General features: G+C 35.7%; 1 protein-coding gene across 3 annotated transcripts in view; it reads right to left on the bottom strand.

Annotated features, from left to right (window-relative positions):
* The window catches only part of LRBA (LPS responsive beige-like anchor protein), a gene marked incomplete at its 5' end in the record, with an annotated part of 363,200 nt that overhangs the window by 79,605 nt on the left and 260,110 nt on the right, over window positions 1-23,485 (bottom strand). For all 3 annotated transcript variants that reach the window (XM_083862452.1, XM_083862454.1, XM_083862453.1), the window contains 3 exons: window positions 10,510-10,662; window positions 20,071-20,190; window positions 21,331-21,471. In XM_083862452.1, coding sequence (XP_083718578.1) covers window positions 10,510-10,662; window positions 20,071-20,190; window positions 21,331-21,471 — 414 coding nt within the window. The remainder of the gene's footprint in view (window positions 1-10,509; window positions 10,663-20,070; window positions 20,191-21,330; window positions 21,472-23,485) is intronic.

Below are 23,485 nucleotides of genomic sequence, written 5' to 3'. Positions count from 1 at the left end.
AGTTATACTTTTGGTATTACTAATATCTTTAATGTTGCTTTACAAGCTGTTGTTTTTCATTAACAATACTAGTCTACCTAAATAAAATCCAAATGGGAAGTAGGATTTCAGACCAAAAAAAAAAAAAAAAAAAAAAAAAAAAAGAAGCTGCGATTTCATATAATTTTTGTATTGGAGCTTTATTTTGAAACTTAAGTGTTTAAGAAAATTTCTCTCCAAGAGAAATAAGCCAGGCTGTCTTGGTACTAGAGCCTTTTCTGAATTACATAAGTATCATCTTTCTATAGATATAACCTCCACTATCCTCCTACAAAGCAGCTACATTAATGGAAAATACACCTGCTCTCTGCTGCTTATTAAATTTTCCTCCTTCCAAAATTCTATTCCTCAGATCTGCTACAGACACTGGCAGATGAGGGCTCCCTAACATCTTTCAGCCAAACTGACCCTAGATAGGCAGCCAAAACACTCTTTAAGTACTTAAACTAACCTGGAAAGGATCAGGTGAGCACAAGCACAAGAAACTCTAGCTCTGATGTTTTTTACTAATGGTTCTTTACTTCATGCTTCAAAAGCCGAACAATTGTATTGGTTTAAATTGCAGAGTATAGAGTATTCGTGGCTATTTGAGACTGAAATAAGGAAATTAAAACTGGGCCTTTATTGGATTTGGTTCTGTAGTTGACTCTATACCTCACAAATGTTACTAGCACAGATCAATAGATCAGCAAGTATTTACCTAAAGGGGGACTTTGTAGCTAGAGCACAAGCAGACTTTTAAATAATAAAGACTGAGAATAAAAATTACAACCCAAGAGATGTGGGGCTGCTCGAATTCCTTCACAAAGAAAAACTGGAAAAAGAATTCACAGTCCTTTATCATTTAAGGGTGGACCAACCATCTGAGGAAAGGAGCCAAGTGCCCAGTACGTTTATGACTCATGAGAGCATGACATGGATTGTCAAAAACCTGTGGTTTTTTTGCCAAGTACATTCTCTTTTCTTGACTGATGGGCTCTAGTTTGGCCTCTCCTTAAACCAAAAGGGCTACACCTGAACTTCCAATTAAAGGGTAACAACTGGCAGATGTGAGGGCCCATCTAGCAGGAGGCTGATGCTGAGCAGATGGGCTGGGGTGCAGTAACCTTTTCCATCAGTTTCCACCCACTGCTTTTGCAAAGGCGCATAATCACCAGGAGCCTGACACTGCCCTTCCTCAGACAGCAGCACGATACTCCCTGCAGAGCACAGAGCTGCTATCATCTGACTGGGACCAGGAACAGGGCTAACTAGCGCCTGGCTAGCTCCACAAGCCCACACTGCTCGCTGCTGCTTCATGAGATAATTTTGACAGAGCAAAGTGTTTCAGGGGTTTCCACTCCAGGATGTTTGAACTTCCACTGCAGCACAGCTGACTGTGCCATTTTCTGGGCAAGTGCCATCAGTGGGGCAAAAATTTGTACATCAGGTCACTAAAACAATAACTTTCATTAGAAATAAGTCTTTTTCATGTAATTTCAGTTTAAAGCACAGCTTGACAAACATCTGCTCCTGAACAAAGGCACAGTTGGAGAAATTTGGTGAGAGATAGGAAGAAGAGGTGGGGAGCTCTTCTTAGCTACATCCCCCAAGTTTTGGAACCATATCTTCAGATTTTTTCTATAAATCCTAAAGACCTGTTCTAATGACAAAAATATCATTAATTTAATAAGGTTAAGAAAAAGATACTTCTATTAATTAGAACAAGAAGAAGTGGGTACTCTTTCTGTCATATATTTCTCTCAGCTTGTCTTAACTGCTGAATGTAAGATCTTGTATTTCACGTTACATGTTTTGTACCACATAACAAACTATCTTTTTATTTGTATAAATGTCCCTCTCTGATTTCTGAGTATTGTTGTTACATTCCCAAGTCTAATTACATGTTTTTTGAAAAATATTGCCCTGTAGCAAAATTAAATTTATCACTTCGTGAACAACTTTTATGTCCTTGTGTTACAAAATAAAGAATGTCATTTTCTGATGCATCTTCTCAGTACTATACATTACACTGTAAGATTTTCTTAAGCTCTTTCTTATCTCCTCTCTTCTAGGAACAAGAAACTCTTTCCTCAAACTAGAGTTCCTCCAACATGCATATCTTTGTCGTAAGCTTTCTCTGTACCCCAGATGGTTTTAACAACATTACTCTTCCTCATCCCAGGAGTGGAGTCTTGCCAGGGAAAAGCACTGAAAGCAAAGCCTCAGCTGACTTTTTTTTGTATCCTTCCATGTAGGGCACAGATGGCCAGGTTTCCTCAGCCCCTCCCCTTCTTCAGCTGAAAACCACAGCTCCATGTATGTAAATATTACCAGAATCTCACTTCCTTTTCCAACACTTAGGATGGAAACTGCTCTACACTGGCTCTATTACAAATTCTTTATTTTGAGCTACCCACCAAATTCAAGTTTAGCATCATGTTTTCCCATATGATCCATAAATAGACACAAGAACAAATCAAACAACACCATATCCTACGGGGTCTTTCACCAGTACATTCATTGTATCCAAGTCCTGATCTCCTTAGAGGACGAACAACTTGGATATTTCTTTGCAAGGCAACTTCCAACCACAGATTGTAAGTTCCAGTAAATAGAGTAAGAAACTGCCATTTCTTTCAAACTTTTTTTTCTCCTTTACCACGACTGAGCTTGTGAAGCAATTTTTACGTGTTAATCAAAATTCTTGATACATTTTCAGCAGGATCAGTCCAGGCACAGCATTTGTCGAACAGACAAAGAGAAGACAGACAGATTTAGTGAACACCTGTTAAATGGGGCAGTGGCTCCAGCACAATTGTTTCCCACTTCATTTCACACAGTAATAACTTTAATGTCCTCCATGGACCCGCTTTCAAACACCAGTTCTACAACATCACACACAAAAGAGCTGAAAGCAAATTTAATTGTTTAGATTGCTTCCAACTCTCTTTTTTATTTGGATAAAAGCAAATATACCTACTTAGGTGGGGGTTTTTTGTTTTGTTTTTGGTTTTTTGGGGTTTTTTTACTGTATCTGCATCATTATTCAACATTATATAATCTTTCCCAACTGCATAACATTCTCCTCCATGTTTTAATATTTATCTTTGCCATGGTAAATTCTCTTACCTCATTAGAAAATCCACATCCCCTATCAACCTCTCTAAAGTCCATAGTTTTAGTTTAGGCTTTGTTTCCTTTTCACTCTCATACATGTATCTAGGCTCTTCTTACTACTTAATATTTTCTTGTTTAATTTTACTCTCACTTCGAATAGTTGTACTTTTTTAGTTTTATTCCTGCTCACCTTGTTTAGTTTCAGACTTCAAGACAGACACATTATCCATAAATGTGTAGTGTCCTAATAATTGGAAAGTAATTAAAACTATTTTTAGAATGTGACAGATTATGGGTTTTTTCAAAGAGAATTGGGCTACAATTATTTAATACCCTGGATTTCTGGAACTATGAAGTGTGGCAAATTTTGATATCAGCTTCTTTAACCATTTTTTTCTATAATAGCCAAGACAAACCATCTATGATTCCATTAATTTTTCTTCATTCAGGAAGCCTGGCATCTATCCCACTTTCAGAATTTACTGAAATACATACATGTGTGGACTTTTTTTAAAAATAATTTTACACTGTTTACATTCTTGAAGTTCAGAGTCTGGCTGTAATTCTTATAAAGTAACTTGCATGCAGTTTAAAGAGATGGTAGGAATTGTAAACAAGATGTAAAGAAGGAAATGTTATGGAAAGAACAGACTTTAAAAACTTTCTCTTCCTATTTACAAAGCTGGATTGGACAGAAAATAGATCAATGTTTTTGACTAGAAAACAGTTTCTTTCTGTCACCACATATATTTTACTATGTATTAACTTTGTCCTGCAGATGATCTCTCCAGTGTATTCCATCATATATATTATGCAAATCCCATCTCCCAATATTAGCCTGTTTTGCTGTATTATGAAACCCAAACTGAATGCTTTCAACATGCTTACCTTCTGTTCAAAAGCACGGTTTGAACTCACTTTTAATTACTTCCCTCATATTCTTGAATATATTTAACTCTGTCTGTATAGTAGTCCTCTTTACAAATGAAATCAATAAAAATTCATACATGAAAATTACTAAAGCCACTATTCCAACAGAATTGGATTTAAATAAACATGAATTTCTGGCCATATTTCTTAGATGGCACTTCAATAAAAACAAGTTATTCTTATACACAGGGAGTCAATTGTATACACAGAAAAATTAGTCTACGTCTTTTCTTCACAGATTTTCAGAATCTTTTCTAATAGGCCATATATCACATTCCCTTAGAAATAGCTCTTTACTTTTCAAAAATGTCTTGTATTGAATGATTTTTTAAAAATTTTTCCTCCACAATACCCACAGATTAGGTTTTCACCTGCACCAATTTCACCTATGTGTGGTTATGCTGCCATTGCTAAGGTTATTCTACACTTTGTATCAGATCCTCGTATCAGATCTGAATAAAATGCTTCAGAGTGAGTAAAGAAAGGCTCATTCCTTTCCCTTGCTATGCTAATAATCAGATCTGTACATGATATAATTAAATCAAAAGACTGCTTACAATTACCCAGGTTTTTTGATTCTAGCCTGCACACAAATATTTCTATGTCAAAGACAACAAAGGTTCTAACTTTTAGGAAGTAATTATAAAAGTGCAAAAAATGCTGAACAAACACAGATGATGAAATTGTCACGTGTGTGCTGAGCTAGCAGATGACCCTGAGTAGTGCAGGAACACAGATTTACCAATGCACCACTTAGCTCAAATGTAAAACCAAACAGCTTTAACCCAGTGCTGGTATTCCACATGGAAAAACTGCAAGGGAGAACCAGACATCCACTAGAACTGTACAGTGCAGTCATGGAAGTGAAGGAAAGGAGGAATCCTACTGCTCCATTCACACACCAGCCTACATCCCCTTCAACTGTTTAAGAGACCACTGGCAATAGTTATGTTTAAACACATAGCTGTCTTAATTGCATTAACATACAGCTATTTTAATTGCATTACACACATTCATAGCATAGAAATAAAAGTACTTGTCAGGAAAGGCAAAGTTACAGATTACTTTTATAGTTATCTTTTCCATAATAATTTATGAAAGTAATTTTTGCTAAAAATTGTAATACTTGTAGAATTAACAGACATCTTCCATTCAGAGGATATTGTATAGATCTTGTTTTGTATATAGATTATAATATTCAAAGAAAAGCCACATAAAATCACCAAATATCAGAAAGAGACATGGAAGCAACAGTTCAGAGTCTGAAAGACTCTGAAAGAACTGATATTGAAATTCTCAAATTTGAACATCAGCTCAGATTGCTGGAAGCACCTACATCTCTCAGTGTACACAGCTCCATTTGCACTCCAGCTTTTTAAGACCACATCCAATTCTATGAAGAGAAGAATATCAAAGTAGGTGCTGCACAGATAATTCTGATGTTGCTGGTTAAGCTTGGTTTATATTTTACCCTTTTTCCTGCTCTCTAACGTTTTTAACATATTGAATGAGCCAGCTGTTATCAGGAATAGACAAATAATAGTCCAGCAATCTATTACTAGTAATCTCCAGTACTAAGTCTCAATTCACATAGTTCATATTACATTATGATATGATTTGCTGTAACACATTTTCAAATACACAGCTGTGGAACCAGGAAAAATCCCACAGAGAGATTTTTCCAAGATAACACACAAAAAAAAAAAAAAAAAAAAAAAAAAAAAAAAAAAAAAAAATCTAGTACATTCCAAGTTACAAGTTTTAACCCAGTATCTATAGTTGACTAATAGCAACAGTTTTAAGAGACTGAATGTAGTATCATGTTTTCAAAACCAAGTTTTCGCATTTCACCCAACTCACAACCCTGCAGTTCTGAGCATGGTTGGGTTGGATGGCAGGGGATTTTCTTTTTCAGTGTTGCCTGTGTTAGGTGAAGTTGCCTGTGCTAAAAAGAAATGCCCCATATGGGCGGATAATGGTCCTCTAATTCTCACTGGAGATTTTTCTTACCTGAGATGGTTCTTAACACTGATTCATTGTGCTCCAATAAAATTTGTATTGGGGTAAATGACTGCCCTACCCTTCCTCTCCATTTTGTTTTTCATGGCTCTGCCACAGTTACTTTGTGTACAGCATCTTTATGTATTTAAGCATTTCATTTGTTTCAGAAAGCATCCCAGCTTCCCAACACTACATTTTCAATTATTTGAAAATTGGATTTCAAACTTTCAGTCCAGCACAGTAATCTCATCACTTTTCTAATTTGTCTTACATTTTCCCCAGCATTGAATGAAATGGATAAACCTCTAATCAGGAAAGGACTAACTGCAATAAAGCACTAAAATACTTAAATTGAGATATATTGTGGAAAGCTGTCTTGACAGACCTCAATGACTTCATTATCATTGAAGCAATCTAATTCTCAAAAAGCTGAGGCTCATCAAAGCTGTGTGAAATTTAGTTATTATCTGTTGATTAATAGTTTCAAATTAATTCTTCACAATTCAGACATCCACCTTTCAATGACAGGACAAAATAGATTACTTTACCATGCAGAACAGAACTTCCTTATTGGGATTTTTAGCTATTCCTAACTATCAGTGGGAAGTTAAAGGGCTTTTCCCTGGGTTTCACCTGGTCTTTGTGAATGTCTACTTTTTCATGCATGATACAAAGGGCATTTAAAATTTCTATCAGCTTGAATGCAGTAATTATCCCTAGATCCAACATGTGAAATTGAATTTCTAAAATAGAAAACTGTTCTAAAGGAGAGCACCTAGCATAGCTAAGACTATGAAGCCAAGAAAATCTAAGTTTTAAAGGTTATGTCTGTTTCTGTGTCTGGCAGCTGCTGGTAAAGGTTTTGTTTAGGACTTCTGTATCCAAACCACATCTGAGCATCTATCTCTTTATATTCTCCCAAGTCCACTTCCCATTCCTATTTCCTATGAGTCTCTCAGAAGCATGGGAGAACCAAAAGTTGTTCAGTATTTTTTATTAGGCATCAGATGAAGTTTGCATCCTCCCATTTGCTCACATTCTAAATGCCTAAAGATACTACAATTTGGAAATAGTAAACTAAGGAGGCAACAGCATGTTACATTTGAGATTCTTCTGTTTTGTTGGGGGCAGGAATTATAATTTTATCATGTTTAAAAGCCTGATTTTTTTTACTCTTATTAAACTAATAGTATAATTCTTACCACACATATTTATAAAATGACGGATTTAGACAATAATACAATTATTGTTAAGAGCACCTGTGTAAACTGAAAAATATTTTCCAACCTCTTAGCAGTTATTTCAGGGCACTAAACATAGTATGCCTGAGCTTTAGAGGTATATAATAGGGTTTGAGAATGGTAAAAACAAAGTCACTTTTCCATCAAAATCTGGACTCTCTCAGAAAAAAATACCCTACCCCCCTACTGATTAGTGTTATAAAATACCGTATATCACAGACTAATACAAAATATCAACTATATGCAGAAGCAACAGATGCACTTTGGAGTTCTTTGTATTGCTTAGAATGACATCCTGATGCTACCATTTAGCTCGTGATGACATTCCATCAATCAAAATCCAGTTTTAATTATACACCATTCTGCTTTTTCTCTTGGAGCAAACACAGAGGAAATGCAACGACCTATTTCAATTAAAATACACACTTTATAGAATTAAAAATAGGTTGGAAATCACTTTTAAATCAGCTATCAGTCTGTCAATTAATGCTCTGAACCCCTGCTATTGACCCAGTACTGTACAAGCTGTTATTATGCACTGTCCTACATATCATCTGTTCCTCGTGCTGCTCTGTTCCAGAAAGACAGACAGCTGCAACAGAATATCCCCGTTCAACCTGAGGACCATCTGACTTTAATTGTAGCACACAGCTTGATGTGGGTCTGGTTATGAGAAGCCCAAGTATCACACTGTAATAATCTGGAAAAGCAGAAACCTGCCAACACGAGGCTGCAAAACACGGGCTTGGGCTGTCTGGCTGCCTGACGGGCTGCAGGAAATATGATTAATGAGCAAGCTATAATGATATCAGGAACCCGATTAGCACCACAAAAAGGTCACAGATCAAAGTAGTATGCATTTCATGAGCTCCAATCATCGTAGAAGATCTGGGGACTTAAAGAGGTAAACTCAAATGCAAAGGGAAAAAAAAAAAAATCCGTGTGTCATAGCTTTCAAAATGAGCACTTAGAATACTGTAATCGCTAGTTTGGGTCTGAACCAGGAAGCAGCAAGGAAATATTAGCTGAATACATCAGTCCATGCCACATTGTAGCAAGCTTTTCTTGATCATAGTACTGTGGATCTGAGCTTTAAGCATTCTTCCCAAACACACCTATTCTACTTGAAAAATAAATGATGCTGATGGTACTCAATCCACCAAGTATTAACATGGAAAAGCAATTTAATATTTGCATGTAATTTTCTCAGTGTTATTCCACCGCAAAAGTGGCAGATCACAGTGGGCATCATCCACCAGCCAGGCTCACCACCACCAGGATATATTTAACCATGTCAGATAGAAGCAGGTAATGTAATTCATTGGCACAGAGGTTTAAATTTAATGCTACCAGACCGACCAAAACATGGTATCTTAATTACAGAAACAGTACCAGGGACCTACAGGAGCTGTAGGTCCTGCCCTTTTGGTAACACTGGATATTGTTTGGACGATGTCTGGCACACTTTAATACCAACATTTGATGAATTATTTCTTACTTTTGTAATTAGCTTAAGCCTTAAAACAAGAATCATTTTTTTCTTCTGTCCAATTAATACTTGAAAACTGTAAGACTTCACGCTGAGAATATTGCACAAGGGACAGATATCAAACAGAGCTACAAGAAAGGCAGCCATGAGCAGCAGATTGGGAAATGAAGAATAAGGGAATGGAAGGTCAGAGCATACAGAGAGGTGATGGGTGAGAAAAACCTGGCCCAAGGCTCAAAACGAGGAAAAAATAATTAAGAGCTAACATCTTAGACAAGGAGGAAGTGGGAGACTGAGAATAACTTCACAGTGCAGAAAACCAGATCTGCACTAATAGAATAAAAGTATATTTTTATGCAAAAGCTAAAACACCAGAGTAATGAGAGATCAAGGCCACCAAGTGCCTTTGACAAGTCTGCTCAAGAGCTTTGCATTTCCCAGGTTATTCTGAGGCACCAGCACATGCCAAGCTCACAGAGGTGTCAGGCTACCTCCCCTACCTATCACCACAACTGTGAGATCAAAAGCTGAGTTTCAATGTGGTTTGCCAAGTAGTCCTGCTAAATGTTACTGTATTTCATATCTCATTGAAATAAAATTTGCACATTCATATGGATGAAGGAAAACACTAAATCCACCCAACATTCATCATGATTACATCACTGCCTGCAGGAATCCAGGCCACACAGCATTTGTGAAAACCATGGCATCATGTCACCAGTAAAAGTGCAGTGTAAAACATTCTAATTAACTTCTGAACTACAGATTTCTTCTGATGGTTCTCCAATGTTATGAAGTCTTATATGCCCCCAATAACAGAACTTTTTCAATTCCCATTTCCTAACTTAGGAGTATCAGGATGTTATCCTGATATGCCTGGTATCTGAAAGGTTTTTGAGAGTTTCCATGCCTTAATTCAGTATTTGCCATTTAGCTGGTTACCACAGGAAAACTGCAGCCTCATATTTCAAGATTCTCTAGGAAAAGCTTGTTATTTATTTCACAATGCCATCAATCCAGAACTGTTTCATTTTGAGAAGAGCCTAACACAGCTTTAGAGAATGTGCTGAAACACCACCAGTGACAGTGTAACAGTTATTCTATAATTCATTGCACTGCCCAGAGGGCACAGTGAAGACAGGCAGTGCTAATAACTGCATTTCCCAAAACAGGGAAGAGAACATTAACAAAGGTTTGGGAATGAAGCAGGAAAAGGAGAATTTAGTTTGATTTTCTTGCAAAAAGGGCGATGAAAAATATGGCAATTCAATTGCAGAAATGGAAGAGGTGGCAGGAGATGGCAAATGTCTCTTGGGAGTTATATGGACACTAAAGTTAAGAAATCTTAAAAGCACATTTAAGTCATCGGAGTGACAAATATTTTTATGATTAAACGAGCTTTTTCAAGCCTTTTGTAATGGCTTGAATGATGATTTTATTAGCTCTTTAGAACCACAAGAGCTAACACTAACACAGAAATAGGGTAAGATCTCCTGCATATTTAGACCACACTCAGACTTTTTTTAGCAAATCTAGGAATAAGAATACTACATCCTTTTTTCTTCCTACATTTGTAAATCTGTATCTTAAGATAATTTCAGACATAGTTCTACGCAAGTTATAAATACATATTGCGGACAAAGATCCAATTTATTTCAGAAGAATCTTGCAAGCCAGAAGTGACTGGGCAATAGAAGAGAGCCATCTTACCAGCCTGTTTATACGAACAAATTCTTCTGGGGTTTTGGCCCACGGTGGAAGTTCAACATCAGACACCACTGTTCCATCATCCATCACTCCCAGATTGTAATTGTTGCTGTTGACAAATATCTCTGGGAGGTAATAAAATTCAGGAATCAATTCCTGTAGATAAATGAAAAACAATGCCATGTTATAAATTCTGTCAGAGGATGCACTGTGTCATGTTAAAAAAAGAAATTATTAGGATGGAATTAAGCTAAGAGAATATAAAAAATTCTCCCACAGACATCTCCCTCCTTCCCTGGAAGGAGAAATCCCCCTTCTGCACTTTCTAAAATTTAAACCTGTAGATATGATGACTCCTTAGCATGCTTTTAACATGACAAAGGAACTGAGACACAACAGTCTACAAACAAAAAACGTCAGAACATTGGTTTTGTTTGCATATTATGCACAGAGAAACTTATAAAGTCAAAGTAATAAACACCACATGGTACAGGTAATGTTTAGTGGAAAGGTACAGACAATCATTACAGATGCTAAAAAGTTGTGGAAAACTGATTCTTCCACATTTTAGTACAATACCCATTTTAAAGTGCTAATGCACAAATGGCAGTCTACAGTTGGATTGAAACTAGGACCATAGCTATTAATTACAAAGGTGCGAAACCCAGCTATATTCTTGTTCTCTCTAATGTAAAGGGTCTGAGAATCTAATGTTTAGGCTATTACCTCGGATTGTTCGATGCCCAGAATTAATTTTTTTTGTAAATTCAAAAATACCTGGAGTAATACCACATGTTCCATTAAAAAACAAACGAACACACAAAGATTAATTGAGTCAGTATTTTTCTTTCACGTAAAGTTCATTTACTCATTATGTGTCCAGTCAATGGATTGCAGGGAAGAACCACGCAATATTTCATACACAAGAGAATAAAAGGCAGGGATTTCACATGGTAACAAGGTCTGCACTAAATTCCCTGTCAGGATCATCACTGCTGTAAACAAGTGATATTTTTGATGTTCCAGGCCTGTGCTGAACAGGACTGGAACTCAGCATTAACACCTCCCTGGCTGGTCTGCTCTTGCACTTCTGCTGGCACAGCTACATGACTGAGGAAAAACAGCGCAGGAATTGTGATTTCTAAGTCTTCTCAGAAAAACAAAGTAATAGTAATGGCTAAACAACAAATTTATTTGGCAGAAAATTATACATCCTAGTGCAAAATTGAACATAACATGCTAAGAAGGAAAATTACGCTCAAGCCCATAAGGATTTTCTCCTGGATAAGTGGATTCTTTCCTTGTTTTGCAAACAGACCGGCAACTTCCTTAGCTGTAATGCATTTTATAAAATACACAGTAGGTAATACATAAATTTATCTAAGTTAATAGGACTAGAATCTTATTTACACAATTTTATAAAAATATCTGCAATGTCTTGGTACAACACTTAATAGAAAAAGCCCAAAAGATGGTTACTTCTATATATGATGTAATATATTAAAAAAAATACACAGAAATATGTGAATAATAAAATGCACATATTTCTGCTCTATATTTTAAAAGTAGGGTGTTTGTTTGGTTTTTCTTTCTTTTTTTTTTTTTTTTTTTTTTGTGGAACTTGATGTTGAGACTTAAATACAGCCAATAAACCTGGCAATTTGACAGATTTAGAAAAACTGAGCCGCTAAATTAGAGAATTTACTTCCTTTGTAAAGAAAGGATCAATACACGTAATTGCTTCAGGAAGTGTATTTCATAGCAAATGAGTGGTGTAAAATTGGTCTTCCATACAGCAAGTGCAAGCTGCAGGCCACTTTAGAAGCAGGAAAAAAAAAAAAATCAGACTGCCCCAGTGGCTTTTGGGTGGAGGATGTAGCCACGCCAGGAGCTGAGCAGATCAGACCTGAAACGCAGCCCTGACATGGGTCAATGGGCTCAGTGGTCTCCCAGATAGCCCCTCAGGGCCAGCTATGGCATGAGCAGCTTTCCAAATGGCTGAGTGCAATGAGGAGGTCATCAGATTGTGGGCAAGGTCAAGCCGAAGTAGCCCGGGCAAAGACAGGAAAGATCAAGCAGGAATTAAGCTATTATCACCTCCATCCTTGTGTGAAACACTGCTTGGCTTTGAATTGTACATCTTTTTGTTTACAGTCCCCTTAATTAACTAGGGTAAAAACATGCTTCTGTACCAAACTCGGCAAGGAGTTGATAAAAAAGAGATTTGAAACTATTTCACTGCATAAGTGAAAGAAGAAGAAGAATGTAGCAAGGATTAATGCTGTAAAAAATAAAGTTTGTAAAAAATAAAGTAACACTGAGGTTGCTACAGTTTTTATCATCACAGAAAGCAGCAAAGAAAAAGCAGAGACATGGGACTATTAATTTGATAGCAGCATGCACCACAAATATGAAACCATACCCTGGGTCTGAACACTTAAAATACAAGCTCATTACATATGTTATCAATGCTTTTATTTCTTCTTTAAATATGTACCTGTAGAGCTATTCATTAGTTTCTTTCAAGATCAGAAAGCATTTGGCTTTCTAGAACACGTTGTTTTCATTAGGTTACACAGAAACAATATGCTGGAAACTTCAAAATTATCAGTAATTTCTACTAGTTTGACTATTAGAAATTTTTCATAAAGCTTTTCATTACTCCAGAAATGAGTTTTCAGAAAGTTTTTCACTGTCACCATTATGATACATGTCTACAAAAGGAGCTTCTTTGTTATATGATTTTTTTTCTTTTGGCCATGTGCTAGCATTTACCCATGGAAAAAGGGAGTGCAAACAGATGCATGTGGCCATTGGAAATGAGCTGTATTTGGAGCCCATTTTCAATGGATTTATTTGGGTGAAAATGACATTAGTTAAAGGAAAACAGTTTGTCCTAAAACCAGCAAAACAACCTTATCACAAAGTATTATTTTTTATCAAGTTAACCAACATTCTTCATTAATTTGGTAACTGCAGTCCTCCTTAACAGTCCTTCTCAACTCTATGTCTGGGGTCATCTTTTTTCTTAACATCTTCACATGACATTCACATACTGATGTGAAGACAGCAGATGCTGACCCACATGCGCAACTCAAAAAATGAAAGAACTTCCTGGACACACAAGAATGTTAAAATTTTTTTTAAAAAAAAATCAATGAATGCCCTTTTTGCTTGTTTGGAATGGCAGGAGGAAGGAGTTACTAAATATTTTCACACAAACATCACATGAAGATGCAGGATCAGACATGAGAGGCCAGAATGAAGAATCCTTTAATATCTCACCAGGAACAGTGACAAGGACTGGCAAATACAGCCTTTGCATGGATTTTCTCTCAGCTTCTTACAGCTAAATGGTTTTCAACTAATCCATGCTTCTGATTTGTAAAATCATTAAGGATGGGTTCCATCCACACTGTAGTTTTTGTCTACAGAGGTTTTCCTTTGGCTGTTCTAAAACTGCTTCATGACAGTTCCAGTGGATGGTCCTAATGCATATTTTGTGAAACTCAGTAAACGTGAGTTCTTTATTTGCTCCTCTATGCACCCTTCCAGGAACTATAGACTCTATATGACCATCGCATTCTTCCTTGGGAGTCTCTTTTTGCAAGCTAAAGGATTCTAGTCGATTTAAATTTGTTCCATCTGGAGGTCGTCTTTCCTTCCAACTCAAAATTTTGGTTGCCTCCATACTTTCTCCAACTCTGGTGAGTGAGTTCCTTCTGAAATTTTCCACACTCAGCACATGTACAGAAATGGTAAAACTGCCCCACATTTCTTTTGTTTAAATTTCACAGAAAAGCCAAGACATCTCCATGATTTGTTAAAGCTCTTGTTTTAGGACTTGTGTTTAGAAATTACTGTCTGAAATTTCCCTGTTGGAATTCAGCATTTCTACAAGGTAGAGACAAGACATCCTCATGGTAAGCAATACTTCAGTCGTTCTGCCATGCTTTTCACTACAACTGATGAAGGAGCTCACAGACAGTATCAACATAAATCTAACACACAGTATTTACTTTAAAAAAAAAACCCCTGCCATATCAGGAATTCTTATTAAAAACATTAATAAAATTCTGCATAGAACTAAAGTTCAATTTTTCTCTAACAGAAATTACCCTATAGCACAAAAACAATGATTCCTAAGGAAAATTCACTAAAAATATTTTTTACAAATCCGCAATATCAACACGGTGTCAGTTTAACAGTGATAGTTTATTTTCATAGAGGCCACCACGCACAAAAAAATTAATACCAGATACTTAGTTTCATTAATGCATTTAATGATTATTTTTTCTTTCATTCAGGAAATAACTGAAGCATTTTGAAGCAGATTTGTATGATCTCCAAAGGTGTCTGGAAACAATGACAGATCCCTAATCCTATTAAACCATTTATAAGGTACCAAATTTTCAAACTAAATTATTTCACAATCATGTTAAGCAATATTAAGCCTATATATAACCTGTCAAGCAGAATAATAAAAATGCATATTAGAAGTCTAGACTTCTATTCATATTGCCACACTTTATTTCTTCTGTTAGGGACTTAAATGACACTCAAGAAATATATACTAATCTATTAAATTAATTCAAATTTCATTTTTTCATCACACTTCAATGAAATAATTTTCAAGACTGTTGGGAATATGTATATATATTTTAAATTATTTTACTTCTTACTTAGAATCTAAGTAAAATTATTTAATGGTATGTATTGACCATATTTATATACTAGGGAATTCGGGTTAATTTGACAAGAGAAAAAGGAAAAAGTTGCATATATAAATACATTCCTTCTCCTTTTGACTTCAGAAAACTTGTCTATAACTTACTCTAAATTTGCAATTTAAACACCCACACAAGGAGTTTGGAGCAGATATTGAAACTATTTGCTCCGTTTTCAATACAAACGTGGCTGGCTAAAAATGAAGCAGATCACAGATACTAGATGGAACTTTCCTATCCACACATCCAGCTGTCTGCATTTTTAACTACTGCAATTCCCACAGATTACCGTGCACAGATCGGATAGAATTTAGAATATTTTTTTCCTTTTTTTAAACTCAGGGAAGTGCTTTCCTGTTATAGATCTTAGCACAATTTTACACAAAACCAAATCTTTTATGAAAACCAGATATCTGCATTCTAAATATGTTAAACATTTTACTACACCAGACTTGGAGTTTATGATTAAAAATCTGAATTTCTAGGTACCTGCTTCTGAATTTTGCTGGTCATTGCTCTTTTTGTGACTACTATGACATGAAATTTCTCCTATACAAAGGTCATGTTGCCAGTTTTACAACAACTTTATTCTAGTAACTTTCAAAACTTTAAACATGAAGCTTGATTTAAAGGAAAACTGTCTAAAATTATGTGCTGCTAATGAGTTTTACAATGAAGTTAACTTGCCAAAACAGCTGTTCTGTACCTAAATTTCAGCTGTTTTATACTATGAGGATCATGATTTGCCAAAAACACCTGTATGAGATACAAATTCAGATATTCAGTACCATTCCCCCAGCCTACAATAGCTGCCACAGCTGCGTGTCATATCACAGGATTTCATAAATTAGTCTCCATTTTGTGGTGGAACAATCTAGAACAGTGTAATTCGACTTTATTAATGCTTTAATATTATGGTCTCCTAGCATCTCTCTTTGAACAAAAAGTAATGAAATTCACCAAAAGCAACCCAAAGCACATGAAAAAGAAACAAACACAAAGCAGCAGAGGAAAAGGCATGAAGAACAGTACATAGCTCTATACTAGTGACTGTAGCTTGGTTAAAAATTGTGAAAAAATCAATTACATTAAACCAATCTAATTTTCTTTTCAAAAGGAAGCTGCAGGAGGGGATGGTGAAAGAAAAAGTGGCAAGGTGCTGCTTTATTTTTGAGAAAGACCCCTGAGACTTCCCCAGTCTCCCATGACATTCCTACAAGCAAACTAGAGAATGGAGATGAAATTGGGTTACAATAATGTGGGAGTAGCCAAGCTGGAAATCCATATTCCAAGAGCAGTTATCAATAGTTCACTGTCAGACTGGGAGGACATGGTAATGGAGTCTGCCCTGCTCTTAATACCAGTCAATAATCTCATTAATGGTCTGGCATAGAAGGTGCAGGAGTAAAATTCCAGATGACACTGAGAAGGCTACACAGCTGTTTGGAGGACAGTAAGAGGATTTCAGATGATCTTGAAATCTGTACACGTTAGTAACAAAACAAACAAACAAACAAACAAAACCAAAACAAAGGCAAACAAACAAACAAAACCCCTGAAAATAATCAGCAAACTACAGTGGAAAAAGAGAAAACACATGCAAAGTGCAACATGGGTTATAATTATGCTCTTGTAAATATAACGAGAAATAAATTTATTGCAACAGGTTAGCTGCCAAACCAGAAGCAAAAAGTGCTGCTGAACAAGTGCAGGCAAATACTGCCAAGCTATCCAGGTTTGCTTTTTTCTGCAGTATTAACAACACTACCTGGATTGTTTACACCAACAATGTAAATTAAGAAGCAACTGAGTTAATTGCCATGTCTATATAGTACTTTAAAAGTACCCTTGCAGAATTTAAATATATTCAGTATTCTTTAGTGCAGAATATTTAACTTAAGAACACATGGTCAATCATTTAAAGGCACCAGTCCCGAGCTAATTAGTAAATAATGCCAGAGTGGTAGTGAGACACTAGCAAACTTCCAAAGGATTTTTAATTTGTGTTGCTCAAATAAATTGATAGGGAGAACTAGGAAATTGAATTTTATGCAACATATCACCTCTTGAAATCAAAATTTGCAAGGTTCACGCAGAGGTTATTCTACAGAGGAGCACTGGACTTGTGCTTTGATCATCGATCCGAGGCTTTCCCAGGATATTGACACAAATTGGTTGTGACCACACATATGCTTCAGCTTTCTCTGCTGAAGTGATACCAGCCAGCAAGACTTCTTTCCAAAGCCAGCTCCTGTTAGTCCTCCCTGCAACATACTGTGCTTAAAGCTAAGATTAACAATAATCTTAGGACAGCAGCATCATAACTGCATTCATTCTTTCCACACGAGAAGCAAGGAGAAGTCACTTCTTATAATTAGCTCAACAGTTCTATGCGTCACAATTTTTTCATCTGGAAGAGGAACGAACCCTTCTTTTTTCCTTTGTGCCCTCTACTTGCTAATAACTAAAGGAGCACAATTACATGTTCCACTTTGTTCAGGCTCTTCCATGCATGAGTCAACTAAACACATTCAAGCAATAGGAGGCTAAAACGTTGCAATTCTGCATGCAGAATATGTATTCTGCATTTAGCCATGTATTTAAAAAACACTTGCAAGGTAGAGCACCAAGTATCAGGAAACTTGGTTTTCACAGCTGTATTGAAATATGGGGAATACAGGTATTTCCAGTGAAGATCGACACATTTAAACATATTCCTTTCTAATTCTTTAAACATGTCCTATGGAAATCTCAATCTCATTCCCCTTCCTGGTTGCTCATCCAATCTCACCAACAGACTGCTGTAGTCAATCAATACTCACTCAGATGTTTCAGAGCAGCATCATGTAATTCACAGCAATCCACAGTCTCAGGAAGCTGTAAGCAACTCCAAGAGCTCATCCTTCCCAGTAGGGATGCCTCTAAAGGCAGCACCAGCTTGCACATCTATCATTTCCAAAAGTTACCCAAGCATTTCTGAAAATCCCTCCCTACAGTGATTGCCAGGGAAACACTCATTGATTTTATTTTTCTGTTAGGAAGGTCACTTTAATTCTAACTAAAATCTCCCTGATATTTAAGACAATTAATTCCTATCTTATCAATGAGCAGCAGAGATTTTTTTTTCCTTTTTTTTCTTACAGTAGTCTCCCTGCAACAGAAGGACACAAGTTCCTCCTCAATCTGCTCTGCTTTAGAAGAAAAATAAGCATAGCTACTCAATCTTTCCCTGTATTTTATTTTCAATACCTTGTCTTGTTATCATTGTTCCAGTGTAGATTCCCTCCAACTAGCCTACAACTATGGGTGCAATATTCCAGGTCAGACCAAATCAAAGGTGGGCAAAATTGAAAATTTTTGTCATACATTTTGAAAGTTCCATTATTTCCTGTTGATGTATGTTCCATGAAATGTTACTCACTATTGCTAAACCACAATACTGTTAATTCACATGGACTGGTGATGTACTAGAACCCTCAATCTTTTTTTCTTTTTTTTTTTCCACAGTAGATTGTTCCTTGTGTTATAACTGTATGAGACCCTGCATGAAAATTACAATTATTACTTTTCCCCAATAAACTTCACCTAACACTTTTCCAAAATAATTTTTCCCTTCTGCAAGAAGCACTACCCATTTCACTCCACTTCCAGTACCTCCCAATCTAATATCAATGGAGATTGAGGCCTAACCTGTTATTATCAAGAAGAATCCTGCTCAGTACATCTTTCAATTTTAATAATGAACTGCTGGTAGCTATTCTCCAAATACAGTGGATTCTTTTAGACAGAGTAATCCCAGCTCACTCATAAGACAATGTAAAAAACTAAGATCATCATCTGCTTCTCCTCTGCTCAGAAGGTCTGTTACCTTTTCTCATCAGCAACTGTGATTGCTTTGACATAATCTCTTCTTGATAAACATGTGTTTCATTTGCTTGTCTCCAAGCTATCTTCCTGGCACTTAAACACAGTCTGATTATTTGCCTCAGTATTTTTCTGTGAATTGTAGATAAACTCACCTCATAATTTCTTGGCTCCCTTTTTTTTTCTGTATTAAATATTTTATTTGTCCACTACTGATATCTTTCTCCTTTTCCATTTCTCAAAAAAAACCCAAAAATGCACTTTGAAATTCCATCTGCCAATCTTGTGGGTTACAAGGAAATTAAGCCCATAATGACCAATTATTCATTTGAAAAAATCTACTGTATTTGTAATTTCTAAACACTTCTTTCCCAATTTCATATGGACATTATATCTTTTCCTAAGTGGTATTAATTCCACTTGTCACTTATTGCCTTCGATTCTATTGGTAAGGACTCATAGATGCAGGAAAGACATCTCTTTTTCAACATTGTTAGTTGATAATTTTTGCATTCCATTAATTTGCAAATCAAACCTTTCCTAAACTGTCTGCTCACCAAATACATGAGTGAATGATTTTGTGTCACTTAGGTCTCTTGCTAGTGGCATGACATCCTTGAGCTAGATCCTGATTTTCTCCACATTACACTTGTCCTTTCTTCCTTCCATCAAAAAAACCCAACTCTGATATTAATTTACCTGCTTGGATTTGACCTTTCCCACCACTGCCAGCATTCTTTTGTCCTTTGTTTTCCTCCCCAGTTCAAAATCAGGGATAAAAATGTTTGTTTTACTTTTACAAAAGAATTCACTGAAACGTTTGATAAAAGTAAAACCACATGTCATCTCCTTTGCATCTTTTCCCAAATGATAGGATGGCTCCCAGTCTTCTTCCTTCCATCCCACATTCCCAGCTACAATAAAGGCAGATGCAATATAAAAAGTGTTAACATTGTTCAGGAAATGTTTTTACCTTGATGTCAGAAGTGTCACGCTGACTGTTGCGCCACGCTCTTGAAATAGACGAAAACGTCCTATCCGCATGATCAAACTTCCCACCTTGTAGATTTAGGAAAAGTGTTGTGAAGGGTTCCTAAATACATATAAGATTATTTTAAAAAAACAATGCATCTCTTAAGAAATTTCTGGGTAAAACAAAGAAATTATCATTCTTTTGGGGTCTGGTTGTGAATGATGCTATTTTTCTGGCAAACACATGACTAATAGCAAGGGGTTAATTCTGTTATTTAAGAAAGAGAAATACAAACTGATGCTTGTTTGTTCAATAAAATGCTTTTTAATCTTACTCCTCACACACATACTTAGATAAAGAAAAGCAAATACTCAAAGGCTGAAGTAGAAACTACATTTTGTGTCAGCTGTGACACACGTTGCTCTCAACAACATGAAAAAGCTCAGATGCCTTAGATATTTATTAAACTAGCATGTAACAAAAATAACGTTTTACTTTGTTCAAGGTGATCTAAAAGGTAGGTGTTAATCTAAAAGGTAGCATTCAATACTGAGAGCTTTAGGACTGTTATTGTTTCATATATAATTTATGATTTAGAAAAATGTTTGGAAGATTTAAAAGCCTCCTCTTAGTTAAAGAACACTTAAGCACATATTAGTGGATAATTGCTTGAAATTAGCTAAGCACTATAAATTACTTCAAGGATTTATGTATGCTTGTACATTCTAACAAGCTTTAATTAATGATGTGCTGCTAATGCTTTCCCAAAGAAATTACTTCCTAGGAGATAAATCGCCTTTCAATTTTATTGAAAAATGCACTGCTTAACCAATACATTATCAATATGTAGCAGCTCAAAGTTACTTCCATATAAACTGTAGCAGATTTTTAAAAATTAATAACTTACATCACAGAACTTCATGATCATCAGAAACCACCTCACACTCATTAGGAGGGGAAAATTAAATACATTAATTAAGAACCACAAATGTTTTGTACTTGGTCCAGTCAGAAAATACTCAAGGAAGGGAAGTTAACCACATTTAAAGCAATTTTTAAGGAGAAAAATGTTTACTGATTTGAAAAGGCTGAACCAGAAAAACTTGAAACTTTCTGCTTGGACTTTGGAGCACATTTCTACCCTACTGACTAAAATTACTAGAAAATTTCAGTATTCTCATATACCATTGAGTTTTAGTTTAGATATTTGTTGCTTTCATTGTCATTTAAAGGAAAAGCATTTTTAAGAAATATACTTACAATCCTTAGCAACCATGTGAGTGCAAAACTTGCTGTTGAATAATGAGTGCCATAGTGAAATTTTGGCACCTGATCATCTTCCCACGATTCGTATCTCTCGGCAAAGAACGCTGCTCTCTTTGGGTTCAAAGCTCCAATAGGCTGCAAGGTTGGTAAAAATAGACTCATTAGGCAAAGAAGATTAATGTGAATACTATCACAGCATACTCCCCTTGCTCTTTTTGGTAACCAGAATTACTGGCATGCATGGAGAAGACTGGGTTTGGTGCTTTGCAGAAGCAGATGTTGGTTCCTGTAAGCACCTGAGGAGATGGAGTGTATACTTGGAACCAGGATTCCATGTACACACACAGAGCTGGTTGGAAAAATCTCCTCTGCATTAACACAGGCTCCATTTACTGCTGATTCAAGTCACTGACTCCATCCAATTCACAGTGGAATGTCTGGGACAAAGTGTTGTTTAACTTGGGTGCCTGTGGATATGTGTGCATGTTTGATACACTATTAAGCAAATAGTAAGCGATATTGAGAAACTTTTTTCTGATTTTTTTTGAGAAAGAAGTAGTGATTGATAGGGCGGCAGAACATTAACATGGAATTTTGATATTACTATTCCTGTAATAGTAATGCTTTCTTATTTACCACCTCAAGCCAAGTTTTACTTAATTTATAGAATCTTAACCTTTGAAACAGACAAATGAAAGACCAGAATTTCTATATAAAACATTGATATAAAAGAAACAAGGTATATATGACTAAAAATGTCTATCACGCTTTAACCAATACTTTTATTCTTTGTTCAGTGCTTACCTAGAATATAAACACCCAGGGATTTATTTAAAGGTAGGAAACATAATATTTTGCTATCTATAGCTGTGCATTTCCTCAGCAGACTTTTGTATAAATGATTTGAAAAAACATGAGTAGAGATCACACAAATCACTGAGAAACCCAAAAGTGAATTTAGCAATTTCACATGTAAAATGCTTTAAGAATTCTAAAATATCTTTGGCTATACATGTAAAATATGTAAGCAATACAATTTTATATACAGATTGAGCACATTGTTGGTATGTTATTAATGTAAATTATGTTCATCTGTACAGACAATGGGTGGATTCAGATATAAGAATAAACACGAAACAATATTTCCTTCTCTCTCTTCTTCAAGAATAAATACGCTTACGAATACACTACAAGGTGAGGGAAAACTGAAAGTCCTTAAACAAAAGTATCAGTAACCAAGTCTTTAATTCAAGCAGAGTTCAAGTGAAAAACTCCATCTGCTATTGAGATTATGATTATTCAAATAACTGCTTCTTTGCAGCTCACGTGAAATTTGGCATACAAGCTTCAAAGTATTTTCTCTCCTAGGACAGATTAGATCTTTGAATGACCTAAAATCTAATCTTACATTTTTTACTTAGAGCAGCTTTCACTTTACAGTAGGATAAAGGAAAACATCTTAGGTTAATTACTATTTTTGCAGTTCACTAATTTGAAATATAACCCTTTAAAAGAAGTTGTTCCTGTATAAAAGGATTTTTATCTGATTTAGCAAATTTATTCCAGGGAAGTATGAAACTGACTCCAAGAAGTCTCTTTGTTACAAGAACCATTTTGGAATCTCCATCTGTACTGATTTTCCCTAAAGGCTCAGCTATGCTTGAGGGAGAAAAAGAAGAAAGAAGGTCATTGGTAGACAAATTATACAAATTAAAAATAGGAACAGTGTTGTGCTGTATGGTTCTGTAACATTTTATGTATTCCCTTTATCTGCCTCTATTATTACTCTCCAAATGAGTATAGCCCAAATCAATAGTTATAGAATTACATTCCTTGAATATAAAGCAAAACCCAATTAGAATTGATTCCATTCTCTTTTCAAAAAATAAAAAAAGGTATCATGCAGAGATCTATATAGCCAGAATCCACAGTATTGATTTTAGCTGTTATTGTTACAGTTGGTTTCTGAAGCCTGCAACAGGACAACTATCAAGACATGTCACATTTATTTGCAAGCAAATAAAAAAAAAGTCCCCAAATAAAAAAAGCTTAGAAAAAAAAAATAAAAATAAAAGAACTGTGGAGCTGTGCACTGACAATGATACACTATCAGCTTACTCAGAGAAGTTACAGTGGGAATACACACATT

This window comes from Zosterops lateralis (assembly GCF_965231275.1).
Source record: "Zosterops lateralis genome assembly, chromosome: 5".
In the NCBI taxonomy this organism is placed as follows: domain Eukaryota; kingdom Metazoa; phylum Chordata; class Aves; order Passeriformes; family Zosteropidae; genus Zosterops; species Zosterops lateralis.
This window is presented reverse-complemented; position numbering and strand designations above follow the sequence as displayed.